This window comes from Brachionichthys hirsutus, chromosome 19, assembly GCF_040956055.1.
Source record: "Brachionichthys hirsutus isolate HB-005 chromosome 19, CSIRO-AGI_Bhir_v1, whole genome shotgun sequence".
Taxonomy (NCBI): domain Eukaryota; kingdom Metazoa; phylum Chordata; class Actinopteri; order Lophiiformes; family Brachionichthyidae; genus Brachionichthys; species Brachionichthys hirsutus.
The window spans coordinates 8,909,929-8,934,892 of record NC_090915.1 but is presented as its reverse complement, the minus strand read 5'-3'; the positions used below and the strand labels follow the sequence as shown (position 1 = coordinate 8,934,892).

General features: G+C 42.3%; 1 protein-coding gene across 1 annotated transcript; it reads left to right on the top strand.

Moving 5' to 3' along the window:
• The first annotated feature begins 902 nt into the window (after positions 1-902).
• si:dkey-1d7.3 (transmembrane protein 132D) lies at positions 903-24,899 on the top strand. The gene is made up of 10 exons (XM_068752835.1): positions 903-999; positions 3,671-4,583; positions 9,313-9,459; positions 12,574-12,745; positions 15,657-15,800; positions 17,918-18,126; positions 20,576-20,756; positions 20,932-21,045; positions 21,149-21,340; positions 23,454-24,899. Exons 1-10 carry the CDS (start codon positions 903-905, stop codon positions 24,897-24,899), a joined length of 3,615 nt encoding a protein of 1,204 aa, XP_068608936.1.
• Positions 24,900-24,964: the final 65 nt, after the last annotated feature.

The following is a 24,964-nucleotide window of genomic DNA, read 5'->3' as shown; positions in this document are numbered from 1 at the left end:
ACGCATTAAAGGAAGAGGTAATTAGTCAGCTTGACTAAAAGAGGAGTTTGCATGAATGTCCAACCTTTTGTGCCATGCTTGCAAATGGAATGTGTGCAGTGACATCACAAGGCTTTCGATACAGTGCCTGCATCCATCTGCTGCATCCTACACAGTATAGTCCCATGTGATGCAGAGTACAAAAGCAATATGCAGATGACGGCTGGCAAAACCTGCATGAAACATTTCCCCATCGAAAAAAGGCTTAAGCAAAAAGAACAAAAAAAAGGAAAAAATGCTTATGTAATGTTAGGATTAATGCATAGGCCACCTGAATTTGTTTAAAAAAAAAAAAAAACCTCTCTGAATTTCAGCAAACCATTGTGGAAACATATTCTACATTGCACAGGAAGGAGAAAAACACATTTGGTCAGAGGGGCCTTATTCTGTATTCTGACACAGAACTCCGTGTGCTCTATTCTCCACGTGTTCCCGTTTATATTTTCCACTTTTCATTCGACAATCATATCCTTCATTTGTTAAATCAGCATTAAATTGACCCTTGGAGAAACCACAGATCCCCTTGACCTCGTGCGCATTTAATTTTCTCTACTTCCCCTACCGCCGGCGATTACCCACGTGGGTTCGCTAATCTGGTAGCCCACACATGTTCACTGATTTCTGCCATGGGAATAGCCGCTGCAGCCAGAGCTGTGCCACACGGAGGACGGCAGCGGAGGACAGCAGCCCTCTGATCGCTCAGAGAAACCAAAAGAAGGAGGCCGCATTTTAAAAAGCCGAAGGGGCCAAGTTTTACGCGGATGAGAACCAACACTTATTCCTTCACCCGATCTCCTTAGTCTGCAGGGAAGAAACACTTTCACGACCGTGTTTCCAGCTGTTTCTCTCAACCTCTGCCCCGCATGACCGGAACCCGCAACTTTGCTGTCATGACGCGCAACTTGCTCAGCCGTGCGCTAGTGCCATTCATCGCAGCCGCTGTTCTTACAGCTGTTAAAGGTGAGATGAGTATGAGTATACTTATGTAGTTTAGGAAGTAGTTTGTGGGCAGGATGTATACTTTTGTAGTCCAAACACAAATAGAAAGTACAGGCTACTCTTATTTATTGGTTTAAGCGGTATGAAGAAAGTATCTGAGAGGGAAGCCTTTAAAATCTAGAAACAGTTCACGGTCACATTGATATAATTGTTGTTGTTGTTGTTGTTGTTGCTGCAGGCCGTGTTTGTGTCGTGCTACTATTGAGGCTTTTGCAGCTACAGTCCACGCCCTCTGCCCATTTCATTGTCTCTGTCTAACTCTAAATGAAAGTGACAGCATGCGCTGCAGTGCGCTTTGGGAATCATCATCTGTGGGATTAAAGAGGCCTGAAGCTGCAGCTGCACAGCTGTTTCCCTTGTTGTTCAAAGATAACCTGCACCGACTGGAAGCCGTCTCTGCCGCTGGTATACCCATATCATGCAAAAGACTTCTCCCTGAGATCGAATACATTTATATATCTGCATATGATATCTGCATGCACATCTTCATCATCCGGGGCTGCTGTGTGTCTGCTTGAGACTCAGCTGTGCAACTGCGGTCTTCCAAGTGTGCCCAAATGATGGAGTTCAGCCGTTTATGTCTTCTCTGCTTGGCACCCATGAATATGCATGGTAGCCTTATCTCTCTGTCCAGTAGCCCATATCGCTGTGCTCGTGTTGTCAGCGAGTCCATCTGAGGTCAAGGTAACATTTATGGTACAGTAGTTTAATTACCGGTACTTCAAATGGTTTGTTTTTCCTCGAATGTCAAGTTGAGACACTTCAGGGAATCCTGCCAGGACTCCATACTTTAATGTCTGATCAATTAATAATGAGGTTCAGCAATAGTCCATTAACAGTGTATTAAATTTGTGCCTCAGAGTCAAGTATAAATGGGATCTTATCTCTAAAGACTAAAGGGAATAAATACATCTTTATTTTGTCAATGCACACAAATGTGTAACCCTGAAGGAAATGATTGGTTCAGTTTCCTTTTATTTGTTTAATGGAAGTAATCCTGTAGAATACATCCAACCATCCATCCATTCATCCATCCTCTTTTTCCGCTTTGTGGCTCACGGGAGTTTCTGGAGTCTTTCCCAGCTTTCTATTGGCGAGAGGCGGGGTACACCCTGAATGTGGTGCCAGTGCATTTGCGGGGCCACACACATAGCCAAACAACCATTCACGCACACACTCACTCACTACGGCCAATTTTGAGTAATCAATTCACTGAAATTACCTGTTTTTGGAGGAAACGGGAGAACTCGGAGAAAAGAAAAGAAGTCTCTCTTGTTTGCTGGATTTCAGTAATTTAGCAAATGAAGATGAGAGCAGAAACAGCTGAGAAAAGAAAATCCAGGTTAGGATTTAAAAACGTCTTGAACATGACCTACCTAATGTGTACTTCACAAAATGTACGAGTAATTGGACATCCCTTAATTCAAACGTTTTCCTTAATAATGCAGGTAAGACAATAAGTGAATAAATAACGATCTTAGATATGAATTATCCCCAAATTCAAAATATGTCTTGATCCTGGCCTGCCTGTTTATTGGACATAATAGAAATCCATTTGGATTATACCTTACATTACATTATACCTTACATATATCATTTTTTTCCCCTGGTTTGCTTTTGTTCTGCAGATACAAAAATAAAATGAAAAATGTGTACCTGCCAATATCTATTTTGACCTTTAGTGTAATACTCCCTTCGGCAGTAATACTCTGATTTTCCGAAACCGTGAGACAGTTTCCTGTACTTTCCTGAATGCTAAATTTTTAAATATCAACCCTGACATCGGTATTTTTTTCATAGATTTTTCTTTGCTTTCAGACAGAACATTGATTTACATATAGATGTATTCATGAAACACACAGCAAAGAATAATATATCACTCCTAAGACCTTTGGGAGGAAAGGAACTTCTGCTTTGCCTTCAGATAAGTTATTTTTGAGTGATAAAAAAAGTCAAACTCACACATCAATTGTGGAAAACTTCAACATGGAGGATGGCAAATTAGTGTCTTTGGCAGGAGGAAGTTGGAGCTGAAATGCCACCCTGTTGGGACAAACAGTCAACTCGCTGAAGTTATATGAGATGCTTTTTGCCATTCCCTTTGATGCATCGCATCAAAGTGATAGGTAGACAGTGAAAAGCGGTAGTGACTGCTAGAGAAGCAGAAAATGTGATACCTACCCCCATTAGTCGTAAACTTTATTATATATATATATATATAAAGTAATAAAAACAAATTTTACATAAATAATCTAGTCCCTTAAATAGAGCTTTTAGTGACAACGAGCCAGAGTTTCCTTTTCCTCAACCTTTAATCTCTAAACATGGTGGTGGCTCGTGACAAATCGGCTTTGGGAGGGAAGAAAGTTCCAAAAATAGTACAACACACTGTAAAGTCACCTTAACGCTGATATTCACTTTAATTTTTATTGCAGAAGATGCAACGAGAGTTAGAGACTAATCAAGAAACAAGAATCATTTGGAGAGAGGGAATTTCCTGTTGGAGATTTGTCAACCCTTTACTGGACTGCCAACCTGAAGTTCTGAAGTGCCTACAAACTGAATAATGGAACTTAGGATACAATAAGTGTGTTTATTTACTTGTCTCTCTTTGTCCTTTCTCTCCTTCCAGATGCTGAAAGTCAGATGGTCGCTGAAGACATTGGGACACCGTCTCCAGTTTATCCCAGCATCAGCTTTCAAGTCCTCAATGTGAACCATGTTTTTCTGAAGCAGGACACCCCAGAGTCATTAGGAAACTCCAGCTTGAAGACTCAGACCCAGACCTTTCTCATTACTGGTCCAGTCACCGGGTTCCTCCAGCCAGCTGTCAATGCTTCATACGGCCCCTTGAACGTTGATGCCCCAATTCTGCCAGACCAGCTCTCGAGCGGTCCCAGGATTCTTCCAGTTATTTTGGGCCGGCAAGTTCGTTCCTCATCTCCTGTTGTCAGGATTCTATTCCACATGCCTACAGAGATTAAGACCACTGCTGGAGAAGAAAGGACGGAGACTGGGGAAGGCAATGGGAGGAAAATCAGTGGGCCAAATGCAAAAGATGAAGCTCATTGTGTGACAGCCTATGCTTTCTGGGAGACTCGGGAAGTTCGGGGGGCATGCCTGGTTACCCCAGGTGGATTCTGTGTTGCACAGCTGAAACCAGAACCCGCCTGGTTCAGTTCAGCCAGTCGATCAGGCAGCTCTAGCAGGGAAGCAGGGAGAACCAAAACAATAATGGGGCTTCAGGGGAACCTCGTGGAAGTCTATTTCCAGAGTCGGAGGGATCAGGCAGGACAATGTACCCCGCAGGATAGCCTGCAGCGCGTGGGAGTCGGAAGAGACTCTGGGAAATCGGGGACACCTATGAGACGGATAGGAAGTGTCAATCTCCACGGCAGTCCACCAGGGAACCCATCCTTTCTTCGACTGAGGCTGGGAGGTGCAGTGGTGATCCAGACCTCTTCCAAGCCTTTGAAGAAAACAGACGTTGCAACTTTCTATGTTTTCCTGGCGAGCACATCTGCCCTGGAAAATTTCACCCTCAGGTGAGAGATAATCTTTTTTTTTTTGTTGTTCTTTATTGACTGCCTGTGAATTGTTTGACATTTTGGAAAATGTTGATATTTGTATTCTTGCCAGGTTTGATAAACATTTGTGGTGTATATGGGGTTATATTCCGGAGCGCTTGTCTGAAAGTGACAATTAGATTCAAGAGCAAGAGCATTCCTGGATAGGTCTTTCTGTCAAATCCATAACGTCACTTTTATTTATCTTTTGTATGGATCAAGCAAATGACGAATGTCGTAATGCATTAGCATTCAAGGCGTTGGGTGGTAGAGTTTTTGACCCGACAGACTGAAACAAATCTCCCACATCAAACTCTGGGAATGAACGGGAATCGTCATCATGTTGGCAACAACCTGTTCCAACAGAAAACAAGAAAAGTCCTGTTTTTTTTGGTCTAGTCATAAATCGTTTATTAGCTGAAATCAGGAACTTCCAGTAACGCACAAATCCAAGCCTCAATCCTGTCAAGATAAATCTCTGGTTCTTGATTCGTGTCTCCACTCAATCGGCTTCCTTCTGATTAATTGCCGTATTAATTGTGAGGTAAGTCTTTTTTTTTTTACGCCTGTGTCGCATTCGATAGAGTTAGACCCACTTTAATTAAATGGCCCCATTTGATTTGCATGAATATTAATATGGTGATGTTATTGCCAGATTCTGATATCAGTTTTGCCCATCTGTTGGTGCCATAACCTGTATTTGCAGTTTTGGCTGAGAATAAACGGATATTTCTCCCAGCCAGAATAATCACATTGTAAAATGCAAGCACGTCATTTTGTCCCTGCATAATTACACATAAAAGGAGAGGGTTTCACTTAAAATATTATTTCCAGAAAACATTTTAATCATCTGTAGCTATAGGCTGCTGAGTTTGCAAAGGTTTTGGAGCCACATAAAATGTAATTATCACTGGAACATATGAAGCAGAACAAGAGACTGCTGCCCAGTTCCATCATTGTGATGTACAGTATGTGTGAGCATCTCCACGAGAGATAAGCTCCATGCATTTAAATGTTTACTTAAGAAACTAGAATACTGATGGGGCTCACCATCAAGGCCATTCAGTGAAATGCTTGAGCACTAACATGACTCGTGCTTGTCTGCCAGTTCCACCGGCTTCATAAATTACTGACGTGATATCCTGCCTACCCCAACCTCTCTGTTAGTGGGGCGGTTATGGAGCGCGCTGTTCCATAAACAAGGAAATAATTGGCAAATGTTTCACCAGTTTTCGTATCTCAACATCCACTAACGTTTAAACAAGTTTCTTCGGGTATTCGACTTCATAAATAATGCATCTATTTAATGGAACAGGAAAACACATATAAAATAAAATCTTTCTGACTCCTTTGGGTAAACGTGAACTGTCACACCGAAACACGCGGTATATACTCTATTTCAAAGTTTCTCCCTTACCCTTTGATGCATGATGCGTCATTTTCAGAATGCATCAGATCAGTCAATTGCACAGTGCAGAGAGTGATTCTTCACTCAGCTTAATGGTTTTGTTTGAAACAGCAATTTTTTTTTTCTTTCTCTAATCCCATGATTTAGTGATATGATGCTGCAAACGAGATACAACCCCTGCAGTAATCTCCAGCAGGATGCAGGCAAATGGGGAGAAATGCTAAGATATGTGTATTAATCCACAGGCAGTGGTTAAACCTGCAGCCACGTGTCAGTCGCCCCCAGTCCTCTTTTCAAAATGTCAAGCTTCCTGACAAACACAAATGTCCCTGAAAAAACACACACCGCCACACAGACCCGGTCATGGTGACCTGGATCCAGCTCTGAGAAGCTGGCATCGCTGAAACCAAAGCGAATAAGGTTTGGTCGATAGACGCTGACCCTTTAACATCTGCTGTTGTTTGACTATTTGGAGGGATTTACAGCCGATCCACCTGAAATTCCCTAAACTCCGACTTGCGGACTACAGCACTCAAGTTCTTCCAGGCAGGTCAGAGATTTCAATCTGTGTATTTCTGACCTGCTGCCGTATCCCGAACCAGATTGGACAAGGAGAAGGGCCTTAGTCGTTTGGTTAAATCCGAACGAGGGCTGGTTCTTAGGAGCTTGGCAAAGTGATTGATTCCTCCTGGGAGAAATCCCTGCTCTGCTTCACGCTTTGGCCCAAGATTGAGTCCACTCCAGCAGAGTTAGGCCAGATAATCTGTGGCCCCTGATTGAAAATGAATCAAGAAGTTAACCCTTTGGGGTGGAGATGATCTGGGCTGACTGCCAGGATTAACCGTGTGTGTCATGCATGTGTGTGGCTTTTCCAACATAACCACCTGTTAACATGCAGGTAGCTAATAAACACATTTTTTTCTCACTTGAACTCAGGGAATTACATCTAATTTAATACAATTGAATGTCAAACATATTGCCCGCGCCAACACAAACACAAAGTGGTGCATCCACAGACAACACAGTTAAACAATTAACGTGTTGATTAATTGCCAATTAAAGTGACAGCTAGACCACAGAGCTGGAAGCGGCCTTCTCTTCACGCTTTAAAACAAAAGGATCGACTGCCTTTGGTAAAATAGCAGTGAAGAGTTTTCCCACTTCACAGGTCGATATCCATTCAATCCTCCACCTGTGGTCGCGAACTGTCGGCAGTGACCGACAAAGACAAAGAGAGAGGATGAAAGTGGCCAGAATGAGGTAGCTCTGCAGGGAGGTTGATGTCTGCTTGTGGGTGATCAACTCAGTGATCCAGAAAGATCCTGGTATTGAGTCGCTGCTGCTGCTCCGCTCTCAACGGGAGCCATTTGAAGTGGTTTGCAGTCGGAGGTCTGCTCATCAGGTGCCATTGAACACTACGTTCACCGACGGACAAGCGGCAAGAGCGTGGCATAATGGCTATCAATAGTTTCATTAAACTGTGATATACTAAAATCTAAAAGAATCAGGAATCATTCATAGAAAAACAATATACAAGCAACAGTTTTTGATGCCTTAGGAATTCACCTGGTGGAGCACATGCTGTGTCCCTTATTAGTAATGAGTCCTGACTGCAGCAGCCGGAGGTTGATTCCAGCCTGAGGCCTTTTGCTGCACGCCGTTCCCTCTCTTCACAGCCTTTACGGCCTCTTTCCAGTCTTTTCCAGTCACTCTCCAAATGACAAAGAAGAAATGCCATACAGTTTTGTAAAGTCTTGTTCTCTCTGATTGATCAGTGTAAATAAATCAAGATACACATTTTAATGCATTTGATACTTTTTATATTTAAATTAAAGATCTAATGTTTACCTCATTTTCTAAAATATATTTTTTTAATCCATTTATCAAAAACATTTGTGGAATTGCTGGATCGTCTTGTCATGCATGGTTGCGTGTGTGAAAACCGGCCTTTTGCCTTCCATATCACTCTAACCTTGACCTTGTCTCGATGGATATCGATTAGTCTGGCTGCTGTTCGATTACAATCACAATTTGTAAGTGCCTGTAGGATGAACTGTGTTAATTGAACACGAGGGCTTGCATACTGACCCCAGACTTTGCATCTATGTGAGTGTTTAGTCCAACAGTTATTTTTAGTATTCATGTGTTTATTAACGCTGTAATAAGATTAATGTAAGAATAAATAAGTCAATAATATTTAAAGCTCTTAAATGTTTAGCTGTTGGGTCGTTAAAGTTAATAAATGCACTTATTAACGGCATTGTGTGCTTTTTGCAGCATGCAATGATGTCATAACAAAACCTTTAAAGAACACAAAATAAAAAACTGTTTTCATAAAAGGCCACCACAAAATAATGTTCTATAAACACAGCTCAATGCATGAGAGTAGAAAGATTCACAATTACTGTATATTGCGGTGAACTCTTATACTCTCTAATATATTATTTCGGTGCATACTTCACTATTTAATAATGCGTATTATTAAAATATGCACAGTATTAATTGTAGAGCTAGAGAAAAGCTTTTTTTAATGGTTTAACAATGACATAAATGTTTTCTTGTTATGCCCTTAAGTATTTGTCAGTCTTTGAAACTGTCAGAGTCTTTAAATTCAGTCCATACAAGAACTCTCTAAGGTTGAAGTTATTCTAATTATTCTGAAAATACTGCGGATAAAACTACTAAAAGCGGATGAATCATGCACTTGAATAAAAGATGGGCCTAAAGTTCCCTCTGGAATGCCTTTTTGGCTCCTAACCATGAGGAAACTGGCCTGGCACACAACGCGCCCACCCAGGAGAGAGCCTCTGCGTCGCGGCCGTCTACTGATTGTTGCATTGCAGACACAAATCAGAAACACTTTGTTTTCTTTGCAGCACTTTTTTTATCCGTTGACTAAAGCTACTCTGCCGTGACTCCGTCCAATGATGTTTGACACATCAAATTAGCATAGGGTCATTAAAAAACAAATGTGTGGTGATTGCTGCACCTCTGGGACTGTCTGATCCTTTCACGTTATTTGTAATAAATGTCTAAAACTCCCATCTGAGTGATGTGTGTGTCTCTGACATCCGGCTATTGGATTCCTACTTTTCGCTGGCACTGATGGGAATAATTACTCCTAATAGTTCTCAGTCTGCCTGTAGCCTGGTCAATCAGCTCACGTCAACTGACAACAGCTATAAGAGACATGCAAGAGCATTCACGTTATAAAGAATGGATTTAAGAATATATGAGATCAAGACAGTTTGTGTAAAATGCTTTGTGTTATACTAACTGGACTGTAAATGTGCACTGCAGGGCAACAGGGAAACCCAGCCTGTCATTCAGTGCAGCACGACCCAGTGACCCGGCACTGTGGGACGTCATCGTAGAGCCTGGCAGAGGAGTGACGCCCAACGCCGTCTCTGTCCTCTGTCGGAGGAAAGCTGCTGTCGCTGCAAAGAGGTCAGTCCCCGACAAGCGCGGTGATTGTGTGTCTTCACCCAAATATGTTTTGATCTACATGTAAAAACACTTCTTGTGTTTCTTTCTTACTGTGACTTCAGTAATCGCGGTTGCTACACCGTAGGGGTTGCAAATGCAAAAGTTAGCATGAAAAAATATTTAAAGAGCATGGAAAAACAACGTATACAATGAGTTGCATAAAAACTGCAACTAGTTTAGTGCAGTCTGATCTTTAATTTCTAATCCCATCAACATAAAGTTTTTCATCTTTACATTCATGTATCTGTGTGTGATCATATGTCCCCAAATCCTGCATTTTTATTCCATTTTTATTAGATAATCCATGTTTATCTCATTTTAGCTCATCTAATTTCAAGCAGTTGGTCAATGAGGAACTTTATTTCCTTTGAAAAACTTTCATACTTCATTAATCATCACCCTGCTAAAGGATATTTACTCTCTAAATTGCTTTGATGCAACTAGAATAAATTGCAAATGGCAACAATGACAGTTTCATTAAGTAAAATCCCAAATCCTAAATTAATATTGAATTTGAGCCTCCCGCCCCACCACACACACACACACACACACACACACACAGCCTGATTTAAGTGATGCACAGCGATTGATGATTACACCAGTCCTTTTCTGATGCCACACATCCACATGCACCTCTGCTCAGCAACCTCCCGCCCACACAGACAGCACACCACCCGCCAGCCTCTCGACCCACTTATCTGTAATCATCCATAATCACAGCTACGTTATCCAGGCTTAAGCGTTTGCACGTTCAGAGGAGCAGATTAGGAAGAAAAGATATTCCAAGTCCTGGCCCTTGCACTGAAGCCACACATGGACACATATGCAGTGCCTGCAGGCACCCAGGGTTACCCTCATCTGTTATCAAGCGATGATACTTCCAGGGGCTTATAGCCCCCTGCAAATCGATGGCCTTCCAGGAAATGGGGGCATTAACCCCTTGCGTGTTCCACTGTTTAGCTTTCATGGAGCATCTTGCTTGTGAGATGTGCATTTATTCCATGCACTTCTTTAACAGACAACTTGAGGTTTAACACTCATGGAATAGAAGCAAAGACTTTGACTACATGTCAGACATGTCTTCTGAAACGGTGCCACTCACACTTTGTATGTCCATGAATCTGCTCTGATTACGTGAACATGTGAGAATGTATAGCTTCTGTGTAGCAGTATCCCATTGTGTGTTAAGAACCAGCTTTACAACACACAAAAAAACAACAACCCCAAAGCGAAACAAAACAAAATCAGAGAAATATGACTGCCTTTTTTTTTCTTCTTCTCACTTTCATACAAAAAGTGAACAAGAACAACAAACAACAAAATGACATTAAACGGCGGGGGGGGGGGGGGGTCCCTCACAGGAAGAAGGTCCTGAGTTCAAATCCTGGAGTTTGCATTTTCTTCCTGTGTTTGCGTGGGTCTCTAAATCGCCCAAATACATGAATGGGAATGTGATTGGTTGTTTGTATTTCATGTGACCCTTTGAGAAACTGACAGCTGGTCCTCGCTCAACGGACGGAGTTACGGTCCGACCACCCCGTCGCTAAACGAAACTCACGTTGACCAACAACTTGAGATCAAAATATGCTTCTATTTGCATTTATACTGTACGCTTATGCGTACGCCACTCACAACGCCTCGTCCTCCCTTTAAAGCACAAAGCGAGGCTGCTTTGGAGTTCTTATTATGTGTAGAAAGGTCAAAGCCATATTTAATAGGAAATGTAAAGGTCTTTATTTTCTGCTTGTGAGGATGTCAGAGTTTTGTCTTGCTTTAACATCTGACCTCCGGCAAGCAGCTTCATGCTCACCTGGAATAGTTTGAATAAGCTGTGTAGAAATAGCCTGACTCTGCTGAATGAATGGAGCATTGCCTATAGAATATTTATAGTTTTTTTTAATTTATCTCAATTTAGAAAAATTGCATCGTGTATAGTCTGCTATTTAATTAGCGACAGATCGGGTCACATATAAAGTCCTCACATTTTTATTTAATTCATATACTCTTCATTCATTCCTCATATATATATATATATTAGCATACGTCCTTGAGGCAGAATCCTTTTTCCATTTGTTGCTATTGGAAATCTGATTTATGCCCTGAATGTGTTAATTGTTTTGGGTAATGCAAAGTTTTGCTCCTTTTTCGCCGCGCCTCATCGGCGTTCACATTCCGCTCCCTTTTCTCTTTGATCTGCACCTTCTGGCAGCAAAGCACACACTCTTCCTCCGGCATCAAATAACTTCACATGCCATTTCTTTGACAACCCTTTGACCAGAATATTTGGCTCAAGTCTCTGCCAGCTCAGTTAATCTCCCCGCCACACTCTCACCTTGTTCTTTCATCTGCTCATGGAAATGAGGCCTTTAATGTGTTGCGGTCTACATTTTATTTTTCTCAAATTGCACATCCATTCCTCCTCTACATTTTTTTTTGATTTTTGTAGCCAGCGACTCTCCAAGGATTATGAGATGACTAACAGATTTCAGAAAAATATGGCCGCATATTGTCGGCATTCAGTTGAAATTTGTCTTTGCCAATTTAGCCGCTAACGAATGGAATAATTAGTCAAGGACTTTACAGCTATCGAGTGTTGGATTGTGAGCCAAAGAGAGTTTCGACATTAAACATCACGCTCCAAATGAACATTACAGTTTGACTAGTGTAAGAAAAATAATTGTGTGCAGAAGCTAAGTGCTACTTAATGTTTCATCGCTCTCAAGAATTAAACCCAAGACCAAAATTTTATTTTGTCTTGTTTTCATTATTAATTTTCTTCTAACAGATATAAACACAGAACTGCTACAGTCGGTAGGTAAGTCTGCATTAACAATAATTCTCAAGTCCTTGAAACAGCATGGGTTATATCAACAGGATATATCTCTCTACTTCCATATACATGTTGAACAATGAAACAACAAATATCTTTGTTCACTTACAAGGATAAAATCATAATTTTCTTTCAATGTAATGTTATAAAAGTGACAAATCTGGGTCGGGTCATTGACTCATTCACTGAAATTGCACGGTAACTTATTTAACGGCATCATAATAAAGTATTTATCTTTCACACAGGGGTCTTCTGGAAGTTTTACAACTGGATTTTTTGCCAAAAGATGTTTCGCAGCACTCTGAGAGTCAGACAATCTCCTGGCGTCTGGAAGTCCCAGGCAACATTAAGGATATGGGCGCAATGAGGATCCACACAACCCGGAGAGACTATGTGGGACTGGCGCCTCTGGTCATGGTGAGATCAGAAAATATATGTATTAATGTCTCTGGTTTGGTGGTGCAGTTGTAGCCCAGGTACCTTGGAGAACTGGTAACAATAAACCAGTGATGAACTGGTGACTTGTCCAGGGTGTACACCCCCCCTCCATTCGACCCCTAAATGGGTGGATGTTTGAGTTCCTGGTCCTACTATTAACACATGCCTTACAAATTGAACATTATTGCCCTACATCTATTGCAGGACTTTTCAATTGTGACATTAGATGAATGTTTGATGCTTACTAATTTAACATTTCCTCCAGATCAGCCCTACCGCTGCTCGCTTGCTTTACATCAGGGGTCCCCAACCACCAGGCTGCGGCCCGGTACCGGTCCGTGAGGCATTTGTTACCGGGCCGCACAGAAAGAATAACTAATGTATACAATTTCCGTTGTGTTGATTATTAGCGTCTAAAAGGTGTTTTATTTTGAAAACTAAAGCGACTTTGAGTGTTTTTGAAAAGCGCTATACAAATAAAATGTATTACTATTATTATTATTAATTAGAAGGTAGATAAATGTCTGACTTTGCTAGGAGTTTCATCTCTTTCATGGTAGAATAGTCAGCATGATTCAAAGGACCAAATGTTCCGTCTCAGTCAAAGGAAATAAACCATTTGTTCTGCAGTGATTAGACTTCATAAGGCGCCTGTGATTCTTTGTCTTTCGTTGTATAATTGGTGAGCTATACACCTATAAAAGAGCAAATTACTTTTACTGTGTGTGAACCGCCCCACCAGAACGTGTGTAAATTAGAATATTATTATGTAAAATAAGCCGATAAGGCAGCTTCTTTTGTTATTCTGACCTTTCTTTGGGGTTTATGTCTTCAAAGACGTTTACATTTAATGCTGTAAAGGATTTAGTGCTTATTCTCACTGTGTGAATGATGGAATGCAAATACCAAAGCTTCCTACAGAGTGTAAATATAACACTGTCTGAAGGAAATAAGTAGATTTAAGACATAGCTGAACTACTTGAACCAAATCTTATCACTGCAAGATTATTGCAGAGCCTCTGGAAACGTCAGGATCTCTCAGAGTAATGCTCCTGGCACATTAGTGCGCTGATATAGAATTCTGATTTTGCACTCGACCTGATCTGGTGGCTTATGTTGGGGTCAGTCTAACAGCCTGAACTGGAGCATGTCCTTTTGGAATTGCGGTCAGTGACTCTCATGCTGGGGAACATCTGCCGAGCGTTGCCCGTTGCCTTGCTTAGCTAGCATCAGGAGGAAAAAAAAAAAAAAAACTCACACACACCCAGAGCCTCTTAGGCATACACATCCATTACATAAAGTATAGAAGATTAAAAAGATATTATTGGACATTATGTAAACTTGAAAATCTTTTCAAATCCACGTTGAAGACGGTGTAAAAAGGACGCCTGGTGACAACTTCTTGGATTTCTAAAAAGCAATGACAAACATGTGAGAAGGGGAAAAGCATTGGGAGGATTAGAAATGCAATCAGCTTCAGGTGTTTGAGCGCTGATCTATTGTATAGATAATGCAATTCAGTAAAGGATTTGTTTCCATCCAGGTATGTGAGTTTTAAGAGATGGGCTTCTACTGTCATCACAGATTATTTGTTCTTGTTATTGAGCACATCTGTCCAGTTTGCGTGCAGCTATTGAATCTATGTGATTGGAATGACAGAAATTTCAGAGTGTTTTAATTCCCGTTAGTCTCCCTCTGCCTAGGTAGAGGACTTCAGGTACCTCGGGTCAACAGTGCAGAGTGATGGAGAGAATGTGGAAAGGAAGTGAAGAACCGTGTGCAGGCAGGCTGGAACGGGTGGAGGAAAGTATCAGGCTGTGATAGTAGAGTGTCAGCGAGGATGAAGGGAAAGATCTACAAGACAGTGGAGAGGACAGCCATGATGGATGGCTTAGAGACAGTGTCTCTGGGGTAAAGATAGGAGGCGGAGCTAGAAGTGGAGGAGATGAAGATGCTGAGGTTCTCCTTGGGAGTGACCAGGTTGGACCGGATTAGAAATGAGACAATAAGAGGGACAGTGAAGGTTAGACATTTTGGAAACAAGGTCAGAGAGGACAGACTTTGATGGTTTGGACATGTCCAGAGGAGAGACAGGGACTATATCAGTAGAAGGATGCTGAGGATGGAACTGCCAGGGAACAGGGCTAGAGGTCGACCCAGGAGAAGATAGATGGACAAAGTCAGGGATGACATGAGACTGGCTGGCGTTGGGGAGGACGATGCAAAGGACAGGGTGAAGTGGAGAAGGTTGAATTGCTGTGGCAACCCCTCACGGGACAAGCCGAAAATAGAAGAAGTCTCCCTCTGCCTGTCATCCCCGCCCCTATGATGATTCTATTTGGTAACATATCATTTTAGCAGGAGAGTCAGTGTACTTTCTGTGTACTTAAATTCACTATCGGATTGTTTTGCTTTCAGAACATTATTAGAGGAGATTGAAAAGGTGTTTTTCATACCCCTACAGAGGTAATTTGATCATAAACATATTGTTTTCTCTGCATATGATTCTGGTGATAAAGACGGCGATCCTGCCAATTGATAAGCTCAAATTCCTATTAACCATCTTGCAGCAGCTCTCGCACACAGCCATGAAACCTCCCGTTAAGCTGATGCTTTGAATGAGCCAATTACACGCGCTGCTTTGGCTGCCGCGTCGTGAAGACGCAGACGTTGACTTGATCTGCGACGAACCCAATTTCTAATTACTTCTTGTTCCCTCATCTGAGATCTAGCTGTCGTGCTAAGCTAGGCTAATCGCATCCTTGAATCTTCAAATGAAACTCCCGCTCGAAGACACTTTTCTTCCATTCCAGGTACACTGAATAAAACAGCGACACGGTCAACCCAAACGGCTCATTTTCTCTTTATCTGTCCTTCTGCATGCACACAGAACACTGCAATCTTAAATACAGCAGTGCTCACAGGGAAAATGGTGTCGGCTCCTGTCAAAGTCTTTGCTGTGGAGGCCGACGGCTCGGTCAGCGATGTGACCAACTACACCAGCTGTAGGTCTACGGCGGAGGATGCACTCAAGGTGAGCACGAATCTAAATGACACAGAAATGTCCATTTATGCATATCTAACATTTAGAAATATATTCCATTATGTACCTTGTGTTGGTGTAGATTAGTAAGGTTTGCAGAAATGCAGAAAGGTTTTATACAGCCGTAATAAAATTCCAATTCCAAAATTGCTAACTTGGTATTAAACAAAATCTAGGTTTTCTTTCCTTACATGCTAAATTAAATATATAGAGTTAAAGGCACACACTTCTTTTCTGATGCATCTCTCTTCCAGGCCTAATTTGCATACAGAGCATGTTAACTTAGTTTCACAATGAAAATTTGATTCATTATAATATATGTAAATCCAAGAAATCCACTCATCCATGATCCTCCACAGGTTAACCTGTAGCCTGCAAATGTGTGCGTGTGTGCTTGCATGTGTGCATGTGTAAAAGCATGATAAAAGCAGCCGCTTCCATATGGCATTAGAGACTGAGCTCATGATCGCTTTCTTCCAAGCGTAAGTGCAGTGATTTGACATTTGTGTAACGGATCCACGCCTCTGGTTGGAGTTGGAGTGAACAGAGAAATTGAAATGTGGAACAGAATACCAGAGAAGAAGACAATGAATGGTTGTTTTCCTTTAAATGATGCACCAGACACATGCTTTGTCATTGTGAGACAGGTATCTGCCGTGTGTATAAGTACGATAGAAGGAAAGAGCCGAACATTTGGAGTGTGTGTGTGGGTAATAGTTTTCTGTATGAGGTGCTAATCCAGTTACTATTGTGTCTCTCAGCGGACTCTCTTTGTAGGGTCACTGATCCCTCTTAAAGCAAAGCTACGAACCAGAAATGGAAAAGCATTTTGCAGTAGCTCTGGATGGAGGGGGCCGCATCCATTCCGTTTTTCTTTTTGTGGATTCACTTTGTGTGTTTGTAATTAATATTTTGGGTTTTGTCCATTGCCATGTTGTTGTTGTTTTTGCAGACATGTCTTTCTTAAGAAAACAGATTTGATTCATGCGCTGATGGATGAGAGCCGGCAAGCCTTTGACAGATAATTGACAGAGGTGTCATCCAATAAAACAGGATTACCATTACATATTCATCCGTAAACCCTCTCCAATTGGTCTTGTCCAGACATGGGCGAACTACGGCCGGGGGCCGTATACGGCTTTTTAATCTGGCCCGCCGAATTTGCCCACCCCTGGTCTAGTCTCTGCTTCCTTCACTGACTTCCTTCTAAGACTGCTCATAATGCATGGAGTTACATATATTTAGGTGTTTTGATTGCGATGGCTTTTATTTATCGCTGCAGTGCTAAAATGACGTTCATGCTCGTATATACCGTTTTCTGGTCTCCACTGAACAAACAGAATACTGTATGCGGCAGTTCTGATCTGTGGACGACGTCAGAGATCTTGATGATCAGTCGGTACAATGGGAAAAGGTTTTTGTGTGATCTTTCACAATATTTGTTAGGTGTTCAGGTTCACTTACTTTAGAAGGCTTTCCTCCCCCCTGGTTTGATTAACCCCCCCCCCCCCCCCCCCCCTTTCACCTCCCTCTCCCGGGCTGCACTTTATTCTCCAGTCTAGTGCCCTCCAATTACCTCTGTGGAGCCACTGGTTTGTTAAGATAAGTGAGGCGGGAGTGGAGATAGGCCCCCCCAATCTTAAATAACACACACCAAACTGCTGCGTCTCACCCCATTGCTCTCACTAGTGGGGATGCTCCACCTACAGTACAGCACTGCAGGAACCGGCGTGAGGCAGAGCTAATTTACATTCAGTAACAGTTTCATTAAATGTGCATGACATAAATAGAAACATTGTCGGGCACCCTGGCTAGACTTGGAGGTAGTGAATAAAATGTGTGTGTGGTTTGTAGCTCGTGTGTGCAGCTGATTGTGTTTTCCACTCATCTCTCTTTGTCAGTTCTTATTGAAACCTTCTTACTCAATGACGGTTCAGTCCCAACTGGCTTTATTGATTTTAAAGCAATGCTTTGCTTGTAATATAAAGCAGATTGGTGCAAAGAAAAGGGAGAGAGAAAGACTGTTTTGGCACTTGATTCCTTCCTAGTAGGTCAAAACCTGTGAGGCTGTTAGTCACATTTTTTTTCCTTTGTCTTGTCTTGTCCAGATATCAGAGAAATGTGACTTTGTGTATGTGAATGGGAAGGAGACCAGAGGAAGGAGCAGAGTGGTGCTTAACTTCACCTATGGCATCCTGAGTACACAGCTGGAAATGAGCGTGTGGATTCCCCGCCTGCCCCTGCTGATCGACCTGGCTGACCGCGAGCTCAGCCAGATCAAAGGATGGAGAGTCCCCGTTGCCACGGGCAGCAGGAGGTAATGCAGGACCGATTCTGAGTGACATGATTTTTTTTTTTTTAACTTAAGGTCACCTTAGCTTGATTCCAGAGGTTTTCATGTGAGGAAAATGTGTTGATTATGAACAGACAAGGCCCAGTACTATTCTACTTCATGACAGATGAAGCACAAGGAGGCATATTATCAATATATTTGTAACCATAATAGTGAAAGGAAAAGTTGGTTAGTGTTTTAAAGTCAAGTCCTTCAAGTCTAAATTCTAAATGACTTTTTGACTGCTAATCACATCATTATGAAGCAGCAGCAACATAGCATTTATTCTTGGTCACTTCTTCTCAGTAATTGATTGTAAGTGATTTTAAGACCATTAACACAATTAAACTCGTAATAGTGCAGTTTTGTTACCAGCGTGTATTGAGAGTTGATTGATGACATTTTGCAGGGTTACATTAGTCATAGCTTTATACTAAATCTTTATCCATTGACTGTAATGCACGCAGCACCTCTCGTTAAAAGGATTTAATGTAAGAATTTGCAACAATAACGAATGCAAGATTTTTCTAGCTGTTTCCTTTGGCAGAGACGAAAATGATCAGCCACAATTTGATGGCCTTTAATTAGGTTGGACAAAACAAAACAGGAGTTGAACATTACTCACTTCAGACTTCAGTTGTTTTGCTCTTGACTTGAAAACACTGAATATCTTCATGACAAAGGTAAAAAAATATATATCTTAAATTGTCATGTAACACACACAGACACGATTATACATATACATACACACATTGCCCTGTTGCCCTGGAGATAAGGGTTAGTGGAACTTCACTCGATACTTACAGTGAAAGCATCAGCTGTCACTCAGTGCTATTGACGATGACTAACTGATGGCCTGTTAGTTGTCTCCAGGGTAAAATCTCTTTGGGGGGGGGGGGGGGGGCTTCATTTTCTCAAATATTCAATATGCAGCTCTGGCCACAAAATACAAGGTCAAAAATAAATATGAAAATGTTTGCCAGGATTTTTTTTTAATGGCCATTCGGATGCAAATCTCACGAAAATAAGTGTTGAACTTTCTATTCTGTGTTTATTTCTGGGTGCTACTGAGGTGCACATGCGGATGTATGTAGAAAGAGCCACATAGTGGTGGATTCATCCTGACCTCTATATGGCTTTGTTTGTCTGTGTGTGTGTAAAAGTGTTTGTCATTAATCTGCAACAGGCTATGATTTACGGGTTATTTATCACTGCCAGGAAAGCTGAAAGAATCCGGACCCAAAAATGCAGAGCAGAGACTCAAGAGTAGGTTTTAAATGTCTAATGAAATGTAATGAGCAATGAGTCCCTATGCAGCTGTGCAGGAGCAGAAATCAAACAGAAACCAAAAACATGAAAACCCTCACATCTAATTTGTTGGTTAATTAGTTGCCTGGCAAGAATAAAACACATTGTTTTATTCTTTTTAACTTTTATTTCTGTAGACTCAAAAAGTACAAAAAAAAATGACAGTTTTTACACATATTGATGCTATTCCGCTCTTATTTCAGTCTAGCCCAAATATAAAGTTGAAATATAAGTAGTCTATTCTGTCTAGTTGGAAGGCTGATGCACTATTTATAACAATTACTTTGACAGACGGATTGAGGAAAGGAAGCTTTGCTGTCTGGTTGGTTTAATTCTGGCAGCATCTCAATCACATGTTAAGCTCAGACCTCAGGCTATATAATAATGGTGTTTATTTGGACTTTGGATCGTGACAGTCGCTGTTCGCCTGCAGTGTGAGAACACATCCACCAGCCCTCCAGCACACCTGTGGTGCAGCACATGGTGCAGAACCTGCGCTCATGATAATTTCATGATTAGCGCCGAGGGGTTTGGAAGGAGCTCAGAGATTACCCTCTATCGCCCACAAACAAGCCAGCCAACTGGAGGATCCTGGTTAATTTACCTTCTATTTGCGCAGAAGGAAAGGTCAATGTGCCTCTGCAGCATAAATATCCCCGCTGCTATAGTGTTCTTCAGTTCATTCTCTCTGTCACAAATTAAAATCACAGCACAGCTCAGCATACAGATATTCCAGTATCGACATTGTTTTTTTTTTTTTTACCAACAATGGAGATCAATATAAAATATGTATTTTATACATTTCAGTAGATTTTACTCACTAAGACCATCTGTTTACTTGCAGCTATTTTGCACACGAACAGGGCATCAATTCAGGCTTAATACATAAATCATAATGAAATTAGTGGATGATGTTTTGTAAAATAAAACAACTATCCATCACAACTTCCATATCTGATTCTAGATAGCTGATCTTATAGCTTAGCATCAAGCCTGGAAGCAGGAGGAGTATTTCTTGCTTGGTCACAAAAGCTTTTCAAGAGCAATAAATAATAATAATCCAAATGGTTCATTTGAATTATGATGATTTGATGACTTGTTACAACTGACAGTGTTTGTGTTTCAGGTCGACATGGGACAGTGAGGAAGAAGAGGAAATGAAGAAGGGCAGAGGTTGCATGTTGCAGTACCAGCACTCAACACTGAGGGTGCTGACACGATTCACTGCTCAGGCAAACTCTGAGGTCTTGCCTGACCCACTGACAGGCACAAATCCCGTCGAATACTTCCGTGGGCCCGACTGGCAGGTGAAGACAACTTTGACCTTTCTTAATGACGCCTAAGAATTTAGCTTCTTCTGATTAATGTGATTTAAATTAAAGATTCATGTTTCAAATACTGGAAGCAAGCTGGACTCTGAATAACAATACATTATTGCAGTAACCACCTAAAACTAACCTTGTTTTACCTCTTCATTGACAGGTGGACGTGACAAATCTCGTACGCCAATCTGTGAAAGTGGCGAATGCTGATGTTGCCAGGGTGCGGGATGGGGTGCTGCTGCAGGGACGTGCTGTGGGCACGACAACTGTTCAGGTGAGTCTTGTGTGCGTGAGAGATAATTCACCTAAAGTGTGTGTGTGAGTGTTACAATTGTGTACTTTTATCTGCAGTCTGGAGACATATTTACTTGTTGCAGGTGTTGTCCCCTCTGACGTCGTCTATCCTGGCTGAGAGGAGCATCAGGGTGCTGGATGACAAAGTGAGTGTGACCGAGTTAGGAGTTCAGTTGGTTTCTGGACTCTCTCTGTCCCTGAAGCTCGACCCAGGGGACAACAGGGCCATTGTTGCCACGGCAACCACGCGGGAGGCGATCACACAGCTCAAACAGGTAAGTAACTGGAAAATGAATACACAAAGCATAAACCCAGGGGCGCAGCTCTGCTGCCTGCAATGCTGCTTGTTGTCTGTAATAGACTATGTGTTTACAGCTCGTTTTTAGCCTCCGCACACAAACTGCATGGTGTGCATACAGCAGAATGTGGAAACCATTTGAACAAGTAGTTAACAGCACTAAATAATATATCAAAATATGTAGAAATTCAATGCAAGATTCCAAATACATTATCAAAGAAAATCAGGTTTGCAAAACTGCGTTTTAATGCTACAGTGGTGAATATGCTTCATCAGATTTCGTCCACATATGCTTGAAGGCATTTTAGGATAATTAGGCAATAAAAAATGTAGTAAAGCTGGAGAGGATTATTAATATTCGAAGGAAGAACTTTGAATATCTGAGATTAAAGTGATACATTTGCCAGAAACTGATGCCACAAATTTGCTAGAATAGGACATGTTAAATGTTCAGATCCAGATCGTCCATATTCAAACACCTTCTCATTTGGGGCAGTCTGCCCTGTGAAATATAGTTAAGGAATATAATTTTAGTGCTGAGTTGTAATTTTAAATAGCTCTTCACCGTATTTTTTATTCAATACAAATTATCATTCCCCTAATGTATGAACTGTGCTACAGGATTTAATAAATTAGGTTTGCAGCTTATTTTTGGTGTGACCTGTTACAAACTGGCTCTCAGGATGCAACCAAAGACAGAATATACAAGGAAGAACTGAATAACAAAGTAAATAAAGAAAAGATTTATGTGAGCAAACAATGTGGTTCGTGATTTCTCTAGTGAATGGAATAGATACGTGCAAATGTACCGCATGGCTGAAAAGGAAACCAAATGGAAACCTCAAGCAAAAAAATATCTGAGATCTCAGACTGACTGCCTCTCCTTTGCATCGACCCGCGGCGTTCAAGTGTGCTTCCTACATGGTCTGAAGCATTGAAGGCACAAAGCCAAATATATCATTTTAGAAATGTGTAAATTGATGGAGAATTTTGCCCTTCGTAAGCCGATAAATTAAACAAAATGTCCAAAAAATGTGGGGTCAGTATGTTTTGAAGCTTTCAAATTGATGACCAAAAACAGCAGAAAAAAAAGTCTCATGTTTGATGACAACCAAATGATTCCAGACTCATTTAAGCTTTCTCCAGCGATGCTCAATTGTTCCTGCATATAGGAAGCAGCAGCAGTTTTGGCTTAACAAACATCATAATTCAAATGAGCCTTGTTACAAATACTCTGTGAGAGAAGGCTTAAAAACGTTAAGCTTGCATTGATACAGCAGAATGTTATCTAAATGCTCATTCTCCAACAGAGATGTAAGAGGCTTCTACAGAGGGAATCTGAGCCATATGAATGGCCACAACAGAGCAAACCGAATCTACAATGACTTTAAGTGTAATATTATTGGTGTTTTCTCTCTGCCTCACCTAATGTGAGATCATTGTGTTCACAGCCTCGGCCATCAGCTCTGGTTACGTGCTGTGTGAGAGAGCGGAAAGAGGCCGGCAGGGTGCAGCTGATGATCATTTTTAAACGACCGCTCACATTTAGCTGTGGCAGCTTGCCCATTATAAACCAGCTCCCTGACATGGGCACAGGGCAGCAATTAGACGGTGGAGCTGCAGGGGCAACAGCTCACTTACCTACAGTACACTGCCACTGCGGCTGCTCTGCCCCGTCAACAACAAGCTGTTAGAAACATGTCAGTGCAGAGGAACGGCCAATTGAATTGAACCCATGATATTGGTTAACCCTATGTTGACCCAGTGGCTCACAACAGCAACAGGAAGTAGTCATTTTATATTACTGTGAGGATAGGATAACGCTTGCCTTGAGATTACCCTAATTGCTATATTATGTCTTCTTCTTTTTTACTCTGGCTTTATGTGTTTTGATTGAAATATAAATTGTCGCACCCTGTTGAGTCTAATCATGAAGCGTTCGTTTAGCCTTGGACAGTTTAGCATACAGTCGTGAAAATTCGGCCCTTGGTGAAGGGTAGGGAAAATATGATCGTGATTCTCTGTGTGTGATTTGACTGCTGTTCTTTGAATCCACTCATTTACTAATGCATGTCATTTCTGCTTGACAGGAAGCGGTGGTTAGCTGCTGGGTTTGTTTCAGCGATGGTGCAGTTTCCCCGTTGGAGCTGTTTGATCGCAGCATCTACTCCCTGACCGTTTCCACGGCGGATGAGAGCGTGGCCACAGTGCGTCGCACCCCACAGTCCACATTTGTAGTGGCGCAAGGTGAAGGCCAAGGCCAAGGTGTGCTGGTGAGAGTGGAGCTGAGGATCTGCGAAGAATGCCAGAAGTCCAAGAGGAAGAGCAAGTTAGCAGTGGGCTCGGGCTTCCTCAGGACTAACCTTAGAAGTAGCAGCAGCGGTGGGGCTGGCACAGACGGAAATAAAGATGTTGACAGCGATGCATCACAATTGATGGGTGATCTTAAAGCAACATTGACCTCACAGCGTGCTGTCACAGATATTGATAAATGGCTGTTGAGAAACACATTACCTGCCCAGCAAGACCTCAGCCTGGAAACTGCAACCCCCCCAACATTTCCAACAAGACAGCCGCCACACATTGTGAGGATTGGAACGACATCCAGAGCTACAACAGGTATAATATATGCTGCTATTTCCTCCACTACTGCTGCAAAGTCAAAGACGCCTCTGAGCACCGCCAGACCCGTGGACACAACGGTGGGTTTGAAGAAAAACTACGGGAGCATGCTTGATAACCAAAATTCAACCCCTAAAAGAGACATTCCTAAGGCAGAACTAACACCCAAGAAGGAGACTCCAAAGTCTAAAAGCCCAAAAATAATTGGGAGTGACCTTATCAAGACATTCATGTCCATGTCTGACCTGGAAATCTGTGTTTATGCCTTGGTGGGAGTTTCCTGTGTTGCTATCCTGGCTCTCTTGATCAACTGCGCTTCTTACAACCTCTGTTTCCGGAATCACAAAACCCCAATACAGGCAGGGCCAACGCCCAGCGGGGACCCGAAGGATCACAAGCACAACTGGGTGCGGCTGGGGAGCAATAATCCCAGCACTCCAGCCCCAGGCGTCCCAGCTCAAGTGTCCACGCTAAGGCGTGAGGCCCATCGTCCTCTGGAGTCGCATCATTCCATGGACTCCATCGGCCACCCGAGCCTGGAGAGCCCCCTGCCCACGGTGAGTGCCCCCGCTCTACCTGAAAGAACCGCCACCCTGGGCCGCAGCCGGACCAGCTCCCAGCAGCAGCAACTTCAGGGAAAGGTGGTCGACCCAATGGCAAGCCGTTCAGCCACCTTGCTGGCGAGGCCACAGCGCAGTGAGCCGCTTCATTCCCCGACCAGCAAGAGGAACCAGGTCCAGTTCACGACCTTCACTACTCTGGACATCAAGCACTTGGCTGCCCTGAAGAAGAACGGTATAGACTTAAACTGGGCCGACGAGCAGGCGCAGGGACCACAGACCCCCGCTGTAGCCCAGGTACCTTTACCCGACATGCCGTGGCCTGTGGTCAAACCCGCAGGAGAGTCCCAGTAAGCCGGTCGGCATGAGACTGTAATGGGGTGCTGCTTCACAGCGTTGTTCTGCTGTGGAATGATTCA

Excerpts from the sequence above, each read along its gene's own strand:
- si:dkey-1d7.3 (XM_068752835.1), top strand. The coding sequence starts at position 903 with ATGACCGGAACCCGCAACTTTGCTGTCATGACGCGCAACTTGCTCAGC. Across the intron at positions 1,000-3,670 it reads TGTTCTTACAGCTGTTAAAG|ATGCTGAAAGTCAGATGGTC; the intron begins GTGAGATGAGTA and ends CTCTCCTTCCAG. Across the intron at positions 20,757-20,931 it reads TCCGTGGGCCCGACTGGCAG|GTGGACGTGACAAATCTCGT; the intron begins GTGAAGACAACT and ends CTTCATTGACAG.